This window comes from Dryobates pubescens, chromosome 1, assembly GCF_014839835.1.
Source record: "Dryobates pubescens isolate bDryPub1 chromosome 1, bDryPub1.pri, whole genome shotgun sequence".
NCBI lineage: Eukaryota > Metazoa > Chordata > Aves > Piciformes > Picidae > Dryobates > Dryobates pubescens.
The window spans coordinates 31,476,443-31,494,466 of NC_071612.1; the positions used below are offsets into that span (position 1 = coordinate 31,476,443).

The following is an 18,024-nucleotide window of genomic DNA, read 5'->3' on the forward strand; positions in this document are numbered from 1 at the left end:
GATGCTTGCCTGGGAGAAGAGACCAACCCCCACCTCCCCTTCAGGGAGTTGTAGAGAGCAAGAAGGTCTCCCCTGAGCCTCCTCTTCTCCAGGCTAAGCAACCCCAGCTCCCTCAGCCTCTCCTCACAGAGCTGTGCTCCAGACCCCTCCCCAGTTTCGTTGCCCTTCTCTGGACACCTTCCAGCATCTCAACATCTCTCTTGAATTGAGGAGCCTAGAACTGGACACAGGACTCAAGGTGTGGCCTAACCAGTGCTGAGTACTGGGGAAGAATAATCTCCCTTGTCCTGCTGGCCACACTATTCCTGATACAGGCCAGGATGCCATTTGCTCTCATGGCTACCTGGGCACACTGCTGGCTCATGTTCAGCCTACTATCTACCAGCACCCCCAGGTCCCTTTCTGATATCCCATGAAGAGTTAGAGAATCACCTAACCAGAGAGACTTGCCTTTCATCCTGGCCCATGTCTACTCTCAGTCCTGCTCCAGCCTGTCACTGACTGGCTTTGAAATTTGGCAGCTCTTTAACAGTCCCCAAGGAGGTGGATTTTTTTCCATAAGGACCTTTTTGTCACTCACTCCTGAATTCCTGTCCCACTTCTCTTCTAGCTCTATACAAACCCACCAAGCTGTACCTACAAACCACTAAAGCCTTCCCAGTGCTTTCCCAGGAGAGTGGGAAACAGCTAAGGGCAAATATCAGCATCCTGCTTCACTTTCTGAAACAATAAAAGCAACACTTTCATGCTGCTCCCTGCTGCAGCCAGAGCAAACAAACACCCATGAGTGCACAAATCCTGCTTTGCATGTGCAAATGCATGCCTGCACCTTCATTTCAGGGCTTGTTTGGGGGTCCAGTTGTGTTTGCATGGGTCTCAACCAGGCACACAGCTTGAAATGTTTGTTCCTTGAACTTTTCTGCTGAGAATAAGCATGCCTCAACTTGTGGTGGGTGATAGGTTGGACTCGATGATCTTGAAGGTCTTTGGCAACCTGGTTAATCCTATTCTATTCTATTCTATTCTATTCTATTCTATTCTATTCTGTTCTATTCTATTCTATTCTAATTTTAGACAGAAAAAAAAATCTCCCTCTTTTTTTGAGTGCTCTGAGTGGCTGGCAAAAACTGATCCAGCACTTCTGTGATGACCTTTAGAGGTCCCTTCCAGCCCAAACCACTCTATGATTCTATGAATCTATGACTCTGTGATCCTATAATTCTGTGATTCTATTATTCTATGATTCTGTGATTCTGTTATGAGTCTATGATTGCATGATCCTATAATTCTATTATGCTATGATCCTATAATGCTGTGATTTTATTATTCTATGATGATTCTATGATCCTATAATTCTCTGCTTCTATTATTCCATGATTCTATGATCCTATGATTCCATGATCCTGTAATTCTATGATCCTATGATTCTGTTGTGCTATGATTCTATGCTGTGGAGCAGTTAAAAATGTATGTATTGATTGGCATTAACATAACTCAAGTGGAAAATTCTGGTTTTCCAAGATGATAAAAAAAAAACCAACCAAGAGTTGCTCATTTGCAAAGGTGGGAAAATGCACTGCTCCAGGCTACAAGCATGTGGCAGCTCTAGCTAAGAAATCAGCAAACTGCACAAAATAAAGAGCTATAGGGTGTCAGGACCACACAAGTGTACCTTGTTGGGACTGGAAAGGGTTACCTTTGTGCCATTCCCATTCTCATTTGCAATGGTTGCCCCGAGAATGGGTTCACGTTGTGCCATTTTCCCCTCTGGCTACAATCAGAACAAAGTTTTCAAACCCCTGTGCCCTCTTTGATTTGATGGTCTCTTCTGCTCCCCCTTTGACACAGCCTGGCAGCTGGAACAGTGAAACTGCCAGGAAATCAAAATACTCATTTTCCACAGGGAAAACTTCCGTTCTCCACTTTCTTTTCCAGCTTTCCCCTTTTTGCCTTCCCCATACGTTCCAAAGAGAGACCGGGGGGAACCACCATCCAGCTCCCTGAACTGACCTCCAGGCTTCAATCCTCTCTTCAGCTGCAGCCGTTGCTGCTCTCCATTAGGTGGCATTAGCTCTAACTCCCCGTTGGAACGAGTGGCTCCGGGGGCTTTGCTCCCCATGCAAGTCCTGCAGTCCTCCAGTTGGCTGGGCCACATCTTCTTTCATGCTTTGTCCTAGGCCTGGGTGCCACCCACAGAGCTGTTAATCCACAGAATCACAGAATCAACCAGGTTGGAAGAGACCTCAGAGATCATCAAGTCCAATCTATCATCCAACACCTCCTGACAACTAAACCATGGCTCCAAGTGCCACATCCAAGCCTTTTTTGAACATCTCCAGGGATGGTGACTCCACCACCTCCCTGGGCAGCACATTCCAATGGCAAATTACTCTTTCTGGGAAGAACTTTCTCCTCCCCTCCAGCCTAAACTTCCCCTGGCACAGCTTGAGACTGTGTCCTCTTGTTCTGGTGATGCTTGCCTGGGAGAAGAGACCAACCCCCACCTAGCTACAATCTCCCTTCAGGGAGTTGTAGAGAGCAAGAGGGTCTCCCCTGAGCCTCCTCTTCTCCAGGTTAAACAATCCCAGCTCCCTCAGCCTCTCCTCACAGGGCTGTGCTCCAGACCCCTCCCCAGCTTTGTTACCCTTCTCTGGACACCTTCTGGCAACTCAACATCTTTCCTAAACTGAGGAGCCCAGAACTGGACACAGGACTCAAGGTGTGGCCTAACCAGTGCTGAGTCCAGGGCAGAATGACTTCCCTGCTCCTGCTGGCCACACTCTTCCTGATACAGGCCAGGATGCCTTTGGCCTTCTTGATCACCTGGGCAGACTGTAGAATAGAATAGAATAGAATAGAATAGAATAGAATAGAATAGAATAGAATAGAATAGAATAGAATAGAATAGAATAGAATAGAATAAACCAGACCAGACCATGTTGGAAAAGACCATTGAGATCACCAAGTTCAACCTATCGCCCAACACCATCTAATCAATTCTGTAGGCTTGCCAGCGTGCCCTGCCAAAACAATGCCTTTTGCAAATGTAAACCATTTGTATGTGCAAATAATCTTTCACAACACAGAGCTGTTGTGAAGGCTCCTTTGAGTGTGCAGGAAGAACTGCACATGTACTTAGATGTTTCATGGAAAGCATGTGAGCAAACCAAACAAAATAACCATAAACCGGTGTCCAATATTATTCTGCTTGCTCGCAGAAGGTGAAGATGTTAGAAGGTGAAAGGGAAGCAAGTATTTCCTCATCTCATCTGTAAATGAAAAGGGGATGGAGTAGTGAGAGTATGGAAGTGGAGATTTGATAAAAAAACAATACTTAATCCTGAAAAATGAATACGTAAAAAGCAGCCTTCATATAGGTAAGAAAGGCCTAGGACATAAGGAGGACACAGAGCTGTTGGAGCAAGTTCAGAGGAGGCCACAAACATGATCCAAGGTCTGGAGCACCTCTGCTGTGAGGACAGGCTGAGGGAGCTGGGGGTGTTCAGCCTGGAGAAGAGAAGACTCTGGGGAGACCTCAGAGCTGCCTTCCAGTACCTGAAGGGATCCTACAGGAAGAGACTTTTCATCAGAGTGTATAGTAATAGGACAAGGGGGAACGGTTTGAAGCTGAGGGAGAGCAGGGTTAGACTGGAGCTGAGGAAGTTCTTCAGTAGAAGGATGGTGAGACTCTGGAATAGGCTGCCCAGGGAGGCTGTGGCTATCTCCTGCCTGAGGGTGTTGAAGGCCAAATTGAACGTGGTCTTGAGCAGCTGAATCTAGTTGAGAGGTGTCCCTGCCCATGGTAGGGAGGTTGGAGTAGGTGACCTCTGAGGTCCCTTCCAACCTGAGCCATTCTATGATGCTGACTAATAAATACAAGTCCAGCATAACAAAGTGCTTCTGTGTTGTGAGTTGTGTGAAAGGCAGTGAAATAGAATAGAAATAAGGGGGGGATGATACATCCTGGTTTGCTATACTGAAAAAAACCCCAAAGTTCTTGCTGCAAACTATGACCTTGGAGATTTCCAGCTTCCTTCAAGATAAGCTGAAGCCTGAATAAGATGAAATGGGAAGGCCCAGGTGAAGATGCAGAGCTGGACTATGCTGGCCAAGGACTGCAGCTTGCAGCAAGCCTGGGGCAGCTGGAGCTGGCAGTTCTAAAGCAAGGTAAAACAGAAATAGCTTTCAACCAGTTCCATCTCCTGTTTACATTTTACACAGAGATTATTCTTTAATTTCAAATGTCAAATTTCTTTCAAATGCCCTTGAGCTTGCCTCAGGGGGGGAAACACTAACATAAGGGGGGAAAAAAAAAACACTAGATGTCTTCTACTTCTCTTTAGAGTTATGGGAAGAACTAAACACTAGACTAAAAAGGGAAAAACCAGTTATGAAAACAACAGATCTGTGCTGTCCTTTGCTCTAAACACGCACAGTGTTTACTCTCTCCTCTTCCTGCAGCTCCATGGAAGTCTTTTCTTTGCAGGTCAGAACCCTCTAGTTCTTAGGGGTAAAGGACCCCCAAAGTATGTCTGTCAGCTTTATGGCTTCAGGCACAGCATGTTCCTGCTGATATTCCTGTACCTCAAGCACAGTAGAAGTCTTCCTCTGGAAAAAAACTCTTTCAAAGACTGCATTTAGGCTGAAGATCTTTGAAACCATCTCAACTTTGACCTAGCAACTCTGGGAGTGCTGTTTCTGCCAGCAGCTGATACTATAAACCTCATTTTCTAAAGAGATTAAATTCATGAGAGGAATCTGCCTGTCCTTAGTTCTGTCTTTCAATCTTGTCTCACCCACTCAGCTCCTCTGCAATTGTGGGATCTATTAACCAATGCCAATTAGAAAGGAGTGGAAGTCTTATACACTTGATGCTTCCTCCTCCCATGGAGGTGCAGGGCTGTAAACAGGCTGACCTGGTCACATCCTCTGGTTTTGTGTACTTCTTAAGGCAAGAGATGAAGGCAAGGGCAGAATTTTCCATAGGAAAGAGACAAGTGCAGAGGATGGGACAGCCCAGAGAACAAGAGGTAGGGAATGACAGGAGGCAAAGGCCACCTTTTGCAGCAACAACACTGGCTTTTTTCATGAGACTCTGGTGACTCTGGCATAAACAAAGCTGATACACAACATCCTGGAGGCCTGCGCTTCTCAAGAGTCACTCTCATTTACTTTCATGGGGTATCCCTGTGAAAGGCAAAAAGTAACATCATAGAATCACAGAAATATTCAGGTTGGAAAAGACCCTCAGGATCACCAAGTCCAACCATCAACCCTACTCTACAAGGCTCACCCCTAAACCATAGCCCCAAGCACCACATCCAAATCACCTTCAAACCCATCCAGGCTTGGGACTCCACCACCTCCCTGCCCAGCACATTCCAATCCCTGACCACTCTTGCCCTGAAAAAATTTTTCCTACTGCCCAGTCTAAACCTACCCAGTCACAGCCTGAGGCCATTCCCTCTTGTTCTATCACTAATCACCTGTGAGAAGAGACCAGCAACAGCCTCTCCACAACCTCCTTTCAGGCAGTTGTAGGCAGCCAGGAGGTCTCTCCTCAGCCTCCTCTTTTCCAAACTAAACAACCCCAGCTCCCTAATTCCTGCAGATTCTGAGCTGTTTCCCTAAAACAAATTTCTAGCTTAAAACCCTTCCAAAAATGACTTCTGAAGATAAAAGGATTTGCTGATTGTATCTCAAAGAGAGAGAGTTTGCCTCACCATTGCTCAGGCAGCCTAGTGTAGGTGGATGTGTGTTTGGAACCCACTGAATTTTACCTCTGTCTAAGGAAAAAAGCAAAACCTTGACAGCCCATGCATCACTTACTGACATTTCATAGCAATTGGGGAAGACCAGAAAAAAAACTTCTGACAACTTTACTGCAACTTGACAACTCTTGCTGAAAACCCAGTGGGCTGAGCTGCCACAATCCATTAAACTGCACATTGCCTAAACCCACTCAGGCTTGCATTAATTACAAAAGACAAATCAGATCTTAGGGAAAAAAAATTAAATACTGGTTTTATCAAGAGAAAACAGGAAATACTGGGGGAGAAAGAGAGAAGGGCCACGAGGATGAGCAGAGGGCTGGAGCTGCTCTGCTAGTAGGACAGACTGAGGGAGTTGGGGTTGTTCAGTCTGGAGAGGAGAAGGCTCCCAGGAGACCTTACTGCAGCCTTCCAGTATCTGCAGGGGGCTCCAAGAAAGCTGGGGAGGGACTTTTGAGGGTGTCAGGGAGTGATAGGACTGAGGGGATGGGACAAAACTCGAAATGGGTAGGTTCAGATTGGATGTGAGGAAGAAGTTGTTCCCCATGAGGGTGGTGAGAGACTGGTACAGGTTGCCCAGGGAGGTGGTGGCAGCCTCATGCCTGGAGATTTTTGCAGCCAGGCTGGATGTGGCTGTGAGCAACCTGCTGTAGTGTGAGGTGTCCCTGCCCATGGCAGGGGAGTTAGAACTGGATGATCCTTGAGGTCCCTTCCAACCGTAATGATTCTATGATCTATGGTTTTAGGCCCATGCATTTGTGGTCAGGGTTGAAGACTGAATGGTCCAGGGCACAGCACTGTTGTCAGCAGTGCGGAGTTCTGCACCAAAACTCATCTGCTGTTGTGGGAGTTGGCTCGTTTGAGAGTAAGACTGTGACATGCAAAATGTTTCTCCGATCCTATGGATTTTGGATTCAGAGAATGTGATTTGGTTACCAACTCTAGCTACACGTTATGGCCTGTTGGCCAGACCTAAGGCTTTCTCTTCCTTGGCTGACCTTCTGTCTGCCTTAGAGTTTGATGCCCCTCAGCCTGTGAAGGCTCTTTGGCAGGCTCGCAGTTGACCCCCTTTGAGTGACAACTAAAAAAATCAAGAGAAAGAGGATTCTTGGAGGAAAACCATGGCTTTGCTCATGTGTTAGAGAACAGTTTCAGGAGATCCTGCAGCCTGGCCGGCAGCCTCCTTACTGCTCGCTACAAACACCCCGGGGGATCCTGCTGCGGCTGTGAGCAGGACCTGCCCCCACTGCGAGGAGGCTGCCCCGGGGCTTGTGTCCCCACCATCGGTTCCCCCCCCCCGCCCCTCCTCTTCCCACCGCCCCTGCCACCAAATAGATACTGAAATTACTGGAGTGACACGTATAAAACCAAACAAACAAATCCAACACCCAACCCAGAACGGCGGCTCTTGGTATTTTTCACCGCCCCTTCGCATAATTAATATATTCTCGTTTCCTCCCACTCTCCCAATGGGCTACCAGCTGCAGAGGTCCTGAATAGCGAGCTTAATTGGGCTTTGTCATGCAGAATACCTCCATTTTCTATAGCAGGTTACAAAGGGGCCCTTGGCAGACGTAGGGAGCTCCCCTGGCCGCGGGCCCTGTCCGACTGCACCCATCACCTCTCCGCGGGGCGCGCAGGTAGCGCAGCCGCTAACCGTGCCCGCTGATGGGTCACCGCCAGCCCACCGCCCCCTCGGTGCTCGGTGCGGGGTCACCTTCAGCAGGATCACCTTCAACCCACCGTCCCCCTGCTGCAGGGTCGCCTCCAACCAGCCGGTGCCCGGTGCAGGGTCACCGCCAACCCACCGCCCGGCCGGTGCAAAGCCATCGCCTCCTCTCTTTTCCCGGTGCTGCCCGGTGCAGGGTCATCTTCATCCCGTCGCTCCTCAGAGCTGCCCGTTCTCCTGTCCACCTGCTCCCCGGGCTGTTCTCAAACGCGCCCAGGAGCCCCAGATGCGCTCGGAGCCCTTTCCCGTGTGAACACGGCAAGATTCTCAGCCAGAGTTTATTTCCGACATCGTTTAGAGTTTGAATAAAACTCAGACTTTTATAAGCAAATGTTCCCGTTTCATGGGGAATCGGGATGATTAGGGTTAATTGGCAAACCCCTGCCTCAAAAGAGATTTGCCATTATAGGCTAATCATACATCCTCTATATGATATAAATAGCGTAGAGTATGGGGTGTGGATATTCACCACGAATTACAGCTAATTATTATTTGGATACCAAGCTACCACTTCTGCCCATTGATTGGCACTGCTGCCATCGGAGTGTCTTTTCCTTCCCCCTCTTCTTGTTTCTTGTTTTGACAGTTTAAATCCAGGTCTGTGTGACATAGAAAGCTAATAAAATTCTCATTTCATTGTTAATCTGATTTCATCGCAGTGTAGGTTTTTACTCTCACACCTGCGTAGCAGGGTGTAATTCCATTAATAATAATAATAATAAAATTTAGGGGAGAGAGAGGAAAAAAAAAATCAACATATTCATTGCATGTCTTTTCCCTGATGATATATTGTGAGCAGTGTGAGTTGAAAAAGAGCCATTTATTCTCACCGTGAATGAGACTGCCTGGAACTGAAGACTTCACCTGCCTCCTCAGTCAATTAGGAATGTATCGAAAATTCTACCAGAAAACGAGTTAAATTAACCGTTAGCTAATTTCCTTGTGTCCCTCCTACATAATCCCCCCTTTTCAGCTTGCCCCAGAAATTACCACATGTTGCAAGGTTCAAATAGTGCCTAATGAAACAGTGACTAAATGGTTCTCTCAAACCCACGGTGAAGCCCTTTCGCTGTGCCTTCAAAGCCTGAGGGGGGGGGGGGGGGGGGTGCTGCGGCGGTCTGGGGTCCCCATCTTCAAAAAAAACCCAAACCAAACCCTAAAACAAAACAAAAAAAAAAATTTAATTATTATAACCCACTCGGGTCTGGCAGAAAAAAATAATCTCACCCGATAGGGCTACCCCGGGTGCTCCCCACCCCGCCCCCCCAGGCAGACGAAAGGCGCCGGGGGAAGGGGAAGGGCCGAGGACGCGGGAGGCAGGAGTCGGGAGGGGCTGTGCGTGGGAGCCTGCGCCAGCACGGGTGAGAACACGCGTGAACTGCCGAGGTGGGGGTTGACACGCAGCTTTACTTCCAACCCCCCGGGCTGGTGCTTTCTCCGGGGGTGTAGAAAGTGACTGGGAAAAAGGGCAGCTCCTGTGCCGCCGGACTTTGCCGGGAGGAAGCCTTTCCCCCAGCATTTCGAGACCCCCGCGCCGTTTTCTTCACGTCCGTAGGGAGCCGGAGCCTTTTCTCTCTTTTGCATAGTGCTTTCACCTAAATGGCAACCCTTGGTTTCACCGAGGTGCCTGAGTTTGAGGAAGGAAAGAAAAATAAAGGGAGAAAAAAGAAACTCCAAACCAGCTCCGGGGCGGCAATTCTCTGTGCAAAAACCCGCCCGAAGAGGAGTTTCGCCCCGCAGCTACAAGCCCTTGTCCCTGCCGAAAGAGGCTTCACCGAAGTGTCATCCACTAAAACTCGGTGAATTCCGCAGAGAGAGTCGAGTCACTTTATTTGAAACGGTGAGGCTAATACAAAGTCATCAAAGCACTATGGTTCTTGTCTTTAAGTGACAACCCTCTTTATTGAACTGTTTGAAATACGCCTCCTGCTTTTCAATGTCTCTCTATCCATCTTTGTCTGCTCTTCAGAAAAGCAGACAATATAAAGCAAAGCCTGGCGAGCTCCCCACGCTCTGGCTTGGGCAGTGCCAAGGCTAGCCTTGAATTTGTCACTCCTTCATTAATCTGAAACTAGTTCTTTTTTTTCTTCTTCTTTTTTTTTTTTTCCCCCTCTCCTTTCCCGAGCACACACCACACGCTTCCGATCTCTTCGGGTTCGCTTCCAACAGCTGAAATACCCACCCCCCGGCCACGCCGGATGGGGTCGGGGCAGGGGGAGGCGCGGAGGGGCCGGGGGCCGGCGCATCGCCCGGAGCGGGGCCGGCTGGAAGGCGCGCAGGGGGGCGGAGAGGGGCGCGGAGCGGAGCCGGCGTGAAATCGCCGCTTTCACGGCGAGGGCCGGGCGCGCTGCAGCGGGGACACAGCCCCCCAGTTTCCCCAGTGGCACACGGGCTGTTTGTTATTCCGCGGTCATGCGGGGCTCCCTGACAGCTGCCTGCCTGACGCACGCTTTTCCGCGCACCGCGGAGAGGCCCGGCCACCGCCGAGGGCTCGGGGGGCGAAGTCGCCTTCCCAGGGCTCGGGTCCTGCCCGGAACCCCAGGGCTGCAAACCTGCCCAGAGGTTTCTCTCCCGGACCGAAACCCGGCTCAGCTGACTGAGTTGCGCGGGGCTTGCACTGGGGCTGCGAGGTGCTGTCACTGCTCGAAATCCTCGCAGTCACCCCGGATCCTTTCCAGAGAGCCGCGCAGACTTAATAGCAATAATAATAATGCTGGGTTTTGGTTTGGTTGGTTGGTTTTTTTCTGTCAAGGTTTCCTGATGTTCAGGCCCAGATCCAGGCGGAAAGCTCCCCGCTTCCTGTCTGCGTTCTTCGGGCCAGTGGCGAGATGCTCGCCAGTTTCCCGGGACGGAGGACACACGACTCGCCGCATTCCTGCCGCCTTATTATCCCTATGGGCACAACAGAAGCTCCCGAACGGGCCTGATACTCTTGGCCTGCGGCTGAGCCGTCGGCCTGGACCATGCGCCACGGGAAGCACAGACGGCTGCTCACGGAGCACCCCAGCCCCGGTCGGCCGTGCCCGCATGGGCAGAGCCAGGCACTGCGGAGCCGCTCCCGAGGCGATGTCCCAGCGGGGTCGGGTCAGCGGGAGGTGCGGGAACAGGAAATGAGGGCAAGCCAGGGATGAATGCAGGGGAATGCAGATCGTTCCCTATCTTTCCCAGCTCTCAAATGGGAACTCCTGAGGAAGAAGAACTTCCCGCAGCCCCCTGACCTGTTTATCAAGGTCCCTTTGCTGTGATCTCTCCCCTCCTCAGCTCTCGGCTGAAGGAGCCGAGCCCGCTCCGTCCAACCCAAGGCGGATCCGCAGCAGGCCAGGACCGCTGAGCCCTTCGGTTTGGAGGTCCGTGTTCCCAAGGCACGGGCGCAGGACGTGCCCCGACCACTCCGCGGGTGAAAGCAGGGAGATGCCACCAAGGGGCTGCACCCTGCTGAGCCAACAACTTTCAGAAATCTAGGAGAGGAATGGAAAGAGCAGCCGGGAGCAAGCGGTGCCTTCAGCACTGCCTAGAGCCGGCAGCGCCTTGGGCTACCAGGTCGGGGCAGAGCATGGCAGCAGGTCTAAACAGGGCACTTACAACCGGAGAGGTCGATGCCGTGGATCTGATGTCCGTCGTGGAGACTGAGGGCAGGGAGACTCTTCAAGATGAGTACTTTCTTCCTCTGAGTTTTTTAACTGGAAAGGGCTAAATCGAATTAAAGGAAGCAGATAAATATCTAAGGACAAGGGGGAGGGGGGGGTGGTTAAGAGAGAAGAGGAAGCTTCTCTGGAGGAATGCTACGTTTGCTCTTACAAGCCTGAAACTGTCACAGAAGGTCGGCAGTGGTGTCACTCGCAGGAATACAATTCGCATCCCAAACGCACGGGCTTCAATTGCGCGACTTTCTCCCTGCCGGTCGCTGCCCGTGGGCCGGTGGTGATGGCGGCGGCTGCCGGTAGGGCTCGGAGGGGCGTCCAGGTACTCGTCTTTGGGGCCGTATTTGAAAGCCACCTGTGGCACACACTCCGCCACGCGGGGAACAGGCTGCTTATCGTCCGTCGAGTTGTGCCAAGGAAAACGGCTCCAGCAACCCTGGCAGCAGCCACCCACCACATGCTCCTCTTTCCTGACTGTCCGGAGAGGGGAACATCTGGTGGATAATGCTCAGTAAGTGCATTAACTGCAGATGGAGTACTTCAGGATCGTGCCTGGGTCATATCCTGTGCTAAAAACAGGAATAAGGCTAGCAAGTTGCACAGAGCCTCACGATGCGAAGGCAGCGCCGCAGCGAAGGTCTGAATCTGTCCGAGGCTTCATTCTCGACCTCTGAAGAGAAGAGAATTTATTGTTCCCATGGGAGCAATAGAGACAAATGCCGTCATGTTTCCAGTGCTCTGACAACTACCCAAGAAAAATAAAAGGGTAGCATTAGCTGCACTGGCAACAAATAAGGTTTGGGGTCACTCTGAATGGGAAAAGGATAAAGCTGTTATCTGGGGGCTGTCCCAAGTCCTCCAGGCCTGAACTTCTGCCTCCCTGATGCCATCTTTTTCACCCTGTAGACGTCCTCTTCCAGGAGGCTGTTGGGCAAAAGACATCCTGCTTACCCAATTCTTGCCAGACTGGTGCCCCGGTTCACTTCTGATCTCCACAGAACTGCTGGGAACTAGACAGATTGGAGACTCTCACAAAGGTATCATGTCAGCCCACTGGCTGATACTGATCACAGGGTTTAAGAGTTATGAAGGGATGAGCCTGAGTGGCAGACAGGTAAACAGAATGACTGCATAATTCCTGTTTCCTTAGAAAACTTATGATGAGAGCCATAATAAATAGGGAGATAACACTGCCTCTCTTGAGCACTCATGTTGGAAGAGGGAACAGTGCACTTCACATTTTGGGGGAGAGAGGGAGAGGGAGAGGGAGGGAGAGGGAGGGAGAGGGAGAGGGAGAGGGAGAGGGAGAGGGAGAGGGAGAGGGAGAGGGAGAGGGAGAGGGAGAGGGAGAAAGAAAGATAGAAAGATAGAAAGAAAGAAAGAAAGAAAGAAAGAAAGAAAGAAAGAAAGAAAGAAAGAAAGAAAGAAAGAAAGAGAAAGAAAGAGAAAGAAAGAGAGAAAGAAAGAGAAAGGAAGGAAGGAAGGAAGAAAGAAAAAAGAAAGAGAAAAGAAAAAGGAAAGAAAGAAAGAAGGAGAAGGAAGAAAGGAAGGAAGAAGGAAGGAAGGAAGGAAGGAAGGAAGGAAGGAAGGAAGGAAGGAAGGAAGGAAGGAAGGAAGGAAGGAAGGAAGGAAGGAAGGAAGGAAGGAAGGAAGGAAGGAAGGAAGGAAGGAAGGAAGGAAGGAAGGAAGGAAGGAAGGAAGGAAGGAAGGAAGGAAGGAAGGAAGGGAGGAAGGAGAGACAGACCTCATTATTCACTGGTCTGCATGCTTCCACAGCATAACACTTGAGAGCAAATACACTCTACCAAAAAATGTCTTTGCAGCAGTAAAATCTCTTCGAGTTGTGCAGTATTGCCCAGTCTTGGATTTCAAAGAGCATGATGCTTTTTTCCCCCCCAGCAAAGCTTTTCCTTCCCAGGTTGCTGCAGGCCTGGTGACTGCCCCAGTTACAGGACAGGGATGGCACTACTAAGTGGGTGGGCAGAACTTACTATGGTGCTAGTGGCTCCTTCTAGAGCTTCACGGTTGGAAAAGACCCCTGTGGGATTTTAGGAGCAAGGTGGACACAGGTAAAATGAAGCAGAGAAACAGTATCCAGAGCCCATCTTAAGAGATTTTAGAGTAAGAGGAGGCAGACCCCTCAGGCAGGCCCTTCATGAGGTCCCCTGGGAAGAAGTCACAAGGCCCACAATCTTTTGACCCTCTGGTATGCCCAGCCTGGCAAGTGAAGGACTGCTACTCGGATAAACAACAGCCCTCAACTGTGGCAGTGAATGATTGTTGTGAGAGGGAAGAGTGAGATTTTGTACGCGTTTTCCACATCCAGGCTAGAAACTTCAGTGTTGCCTTTCCCTTTCCCTCCTGCTGCACTGTGGGGGTGTTGGGCACTGAGGAGGGTTCAGGCTGCATGGCAGTGCCCACACCAGGACCTCTCCATCCTAACCCAGACCTGCCAGTGCACCTGACCTCTCCTTCAAAACAAGCACACAGTGAGAGTGTCACTATGCTGGGGCTACATCTCTCCTCATCACCCAGGGTGCTTGGGCCATTCACACTACAGCAAGAACCCCAAGCAGGCTTATTACTTGTTTCCTGATTAGAAGCAGAGCAGCACAGTAATGCTGGGGACACCTCTGAGACAAAGCTCCAAGGTTAGCAGTCAGACATGAGAAATGTAGAGATTGTTAAGGGAATTATTTACCAAAAAGGTCTTGCAATAGTTTCAGAGTCTGAAGTTAAAAGTGTAGGCTGGGTTAGTGGGAAACTCACCCAAGGAAAAAGTGTGAGTGGGAAATGTGTGCAGCAGGCACTTCTGATCTGCTCAGGACTGTGGTAACTAGGAAAAAAAAAAAGTTCTAAAGAAGTTCCTTTGGGACTGACTAGCTCCAGCTCCACCCCATTCTGCACCAACCCCCTGAAAGGAGCTCGGGACCAGCTGCCCAAGGCAGGAACAGGATGGCAGCTGTGGCTGGGCACTGCCCAGTGCAGGCTGCAAGAACTTCAGCTCAGCCTGACCCCACGAGTAGGCTTTGCTCTCGGAACTGCTCCTTGAGCCCGGCCAACCAATACCGAAAAGACTGACTGATACTATGATACTACAATACTAAGGATACTGTTCCGATGCCAGAGGAAAACAAACAAACAAACAAACAAACAACAACAAAAAAAAAACACTGAAAATTTCCCTGGCTTCCAGCTAACATCATCCCAGAATAACCCAGGCGGAGTTCCAGCCTGGCGAAGGTGGGCAGCTCTCTTGGCGGGGGAGGTGTCGGACGGTACCAGGCGGTGCAGCCGGGCCGGGCAGCATCGCCACAGGCCAGAGGCGGGAGGGTGTCCCCGGCGAGGCGCCGGCTGGCTGCAGCCCGGAGGAGGCTGTCACCCGCGGCCAGGCCGTGCGCTGGCTCCGGCCGCAGAGCGGCACAAAGCTGCTCGGCGCAGCAAAGCCGCTCCATTTGCACTTCCCCCGGCCGCGGCGGCGTCCCCCCACCCTCCTCCGCTGCCCTCCCACCCCAGCCGGCCAAATCACAGGGGAACAGCAAACATATTCGGGTTAGTAACCGATGGCATTTATTTCTAGTCTTTACGGAGGAGTCTGACAAGTACACACCGATGCTTTCACCGTACAAAGGACTGCGAGGAAACGCACCCTGCCCCAGCCGGTCCACCTTGGTTGCTTGGACTGGGCTGGCGCTGGCAGGGAGGGGAAGAAGAAGATGGAAAAAAAAAAAATCCCATCCTATCTCGTTTATTTAAATAAATATAAATAGAATTTTTATATAAAACTATTCACAAACAAACTGCCGTCCCAAACCCAAACATTCTTGTCTTATTTTTCTGAACAAGTCCGTCCAGGAGGTTCTCAGCCCTTCAGGTTTTACTTTGCTTTTCAGTTGTTGCAGGTTTCGTCTTTCGGTTCCAGATACGTTTCTTTGTGGTTGTTTGTTTTGCCTTTTTTTCTCTTTTTTTTCCTTTCATTCCTTTAAGTTGCCTGGGGAGAAGGCGGGGGGAGGCACCTTGGGCCGTGCGAGTCCAGTCCCATGTTACATGTTGGGAAGAGCAGGTGCCTGCTGCTGGAGTTACATAAATAACGTTTTAGTTGAGCTCTCAAGACTAAAACATTCACATTTCAAAAAATAGATTTATATATATATATATATATTTATATATATATCACTGCGAAGGGCTGAAAATTAACATCTCGGTCGGGGAGTGCCCGCTGCAGGTCGGCGGGCTGCTGTCCCCGGGGCAGCAGTGCCAGGTGAGCCTCAGCGCCGCTCCGGGCTGGGACCCGGTGACGGGGAGCGGAGCTCCGAGCCAGGCTCATAACGGGGAGATCTCTTTATCCTCGGTAGCCGATGAGGGGGATAGAGACTCTTCGTCCTCCGATCTGGGGTAATGCCCCTGGCTGGTGTTGCACTTGCAGCCCCCGTGCGAGTTTCGCTGGGTGCCTTTGCCTTCTTTCTTGTGCTTCACCCTTCTGTTTTGGAACCAGATTTTCACTTGCTTCTCCGACAAGTTCAAGTATGTGGCTATCTCGATCCTCCGCAGACGAGACAGGTACATGTTGGAGGAAAATTCTCTCTCCAGCTCCAGAAGTTGGGTGCTGGTGAAAGCTGTCCTCATCCTTTTCCCGTTTTGAATTTGGCTGGAATCGGACCCTCCTGGACGGAAGAGAAGCACTTACTTCAGTGGGGAGAGAGAAAAGCGGGGGGCAGGAGGGAAGAGGGACAAAGAAAAGACATTCTCCCGCAACTCAGCGGCTCCCGGGGCAGCCGTTCTCCCTCGGGCACCCTCCGGGGATTCCCTTCCCCCGCCGCCCTCCCCTCCCCGGCGGCCGCAGGATTCCTACCCATGCCGAGGCAGTGGAACCTCCGTGGGTCGCTGACGCTGTAGGTGGTGGCGGCGCAGGAAGGTGGGTGATGCGCCGGGTGCCCCAGGGCGGCGGCGGCAGCTGCGGCGGGCACGGAGGCGGCGGGCGGCGGGTGCTGCGGCGGGTGGTGAGCGTGGCCGGCCCGCGGGCAGCACTGAGCCTCGCCGGCGGCGGCGGCAGCGGCAGCGGCGGGGAACTGGCTCTTGAGCAGGGGGATGGCCCCGCCGCCGCGGGGGGAGTGCAGGTGCGAGGTGACACAGAGCGGGCAGACGCAGAACGCGCCGCTTTTGCGGGACGAGCAGCCCGGGCCTGACACCGACATGACGAGGGGGGAAGGCATGCCGAGAGGGATGAAGAAGTCCTGGCTGTGGTGGTGATGCTCAGGCAAGGAGGGAGCCGGCCTGGAGGAGTCTTTGATGATTAAGGAGTCGACATAGAAAGAGCGGGACATTTCGGAGGGCTGCCGGAGCGGCTCTCCCAAAGCCGTTTGTGGATTTTTTTTCCTGCTTGGCCAAGTTGCCACTGAAGTCCTGGCGAGGCGAGAAGGTGCTTATGTTTGAGAGCTGAACAAAAGGGTCCCTGGAGAGGGCTGGTCTTAAAGTCCCCCCGCCTGGATCCCCTGCGCTGGGGGTTTTATATCAACTATTTAAACACGTGATGGCTGAAAGCCTCGCAGATCTAAATCTCCCCGGCTTCCCAGGCCGGCAGGAGAGGCTGGGAGGGGGGAGGCAAAGCGGGGAGGGCCCCAAAGTGTGCGTGCTCGCTCGCTGCCCGATGACTTCAGCCCTCCGCCTCCGCCCCAAATAAATTATAGGAGCGGGGAAGCCGGGGAGGGGGCGACTGCCCCGCAGCCCCGTCACAAGTCGCGCTCGCAGACACATCCCCCTGTCAACACACCCGTGGGGGTTTGAAATCAGTCGGAGGGGGGTTCTACTAGGGATTTTTTTTCCCCGAGGAGCACGGTCCTTTTCCCTGCATGGAGGGAAGAAGAGAGCAGGTGATGCGCTGAAACAAGCGAGTCAGCGCCGGCCTCTCCCACCCAGGGTAAAGTATCATCCAAGGGGCCGTGTATCCCATAGAGGCGTGGGACCAACACTTTTCCCCGGTCCGGTCCGCTCCCTGCGTGCAGGACTCCTTTAGGAGGCCCTTTCCGTGCACAGAGGAGCCAGGGTCACAGATAGAGACACAAAGTTAGGGATGGCCTCTGTGTGTGTGTGTGCGTGCATACATAAGAATGCTGGCTGGGTTGTTGGGTTGGTTTTGGTTTGTTTGTTGGTTTGGGTGGGGTTTTTTTGTGGCGGTTTGATTTGTTGTGTTGGGTTTTTTTTCCCCTGCCCTATTCACCTCGAGTGAATCTTGCCCAACTGGTAATTACTTCGACGGACAAATCAAATCCTTCAACTATCCGGACACTTCTCAGCTAAACGGTATCAAAACGGAAAACTTCCCAATGAACTTCCCCGCCCGCTTCAGGACTGCAGCTCGCAGCGCTAATGAAAGGCGAACATGTCGGAGGGGGGGGGCGGGGGGTGTTAGATTCTTTGATCTCCACCAAGTTTGCTGAAGCAATCATTCAAAGTAAAATTGGATAAACAGCTAAATACGGTCGGTGGCTCCGGAGCATTTCAGATTGCATTAAAAAGCCAAAGTATTCCCAGCATATTACACGATTTTCCAATGACCTGTTTTATGGGAATTTAAGAAGAGACTTATCATTAATAGAAAGGCGATCGCGTTCTTGCTTGGCAGATGCGACGCGGCGTTTAAAACCGACTACGGATCCCATCCCACTTCACTCGAGAAAGGGAAGCGACAATTGTGCTCTAAAGCAGAAAACGCAGGGTACGCCTGATTACCAGAGGCTGAGGAGTGCATCAATAGCCGTAACGTGTTTAGAGGCGATTATCGCCCACAAGGGACGGGCCGGGGAGCGAACATTCTAACAGCCCTCCCGCACACCCACTCTTTTGCTGTTAAAACCCAGCAAAACAAAGTTGTTGCCCGCCTTCT

The 18,024-nt window shown here is 51.4% G+C and overlaps 1 protein-coding gene across 1 annotated transcript; it reads right to left on the bottom strand.

Moving 5' to 3' along the window:
* Positions 1 to 15,335: 15,335 nt before the first annotated feature.
* On the bottom strand, positions 15,336 to 16,591 carry GSX2 (GS homeobox 2). The gene is made up of 2 exons (XM_054163922.1): positions 15,994 to 16,591; positions 15,336 to 15,805 (listed from the first exon to the last, which is right to left on the bottom strand). The coding sequence occupies exons 1-2, from the start codon at positions 16,463 to 16,465 to the stop codon at positions 15,465 to 15,467; spliced, it is 813 nt and encodes a 270-aa protein (XP_054019897.1). The 5' UTR covers positions 16,466 to 16,591; the 3' UTR covers positions 15,336 to 15,464.
* Positions 16,592 to 18,024: the final 1,433 nt, after the last annotated feature.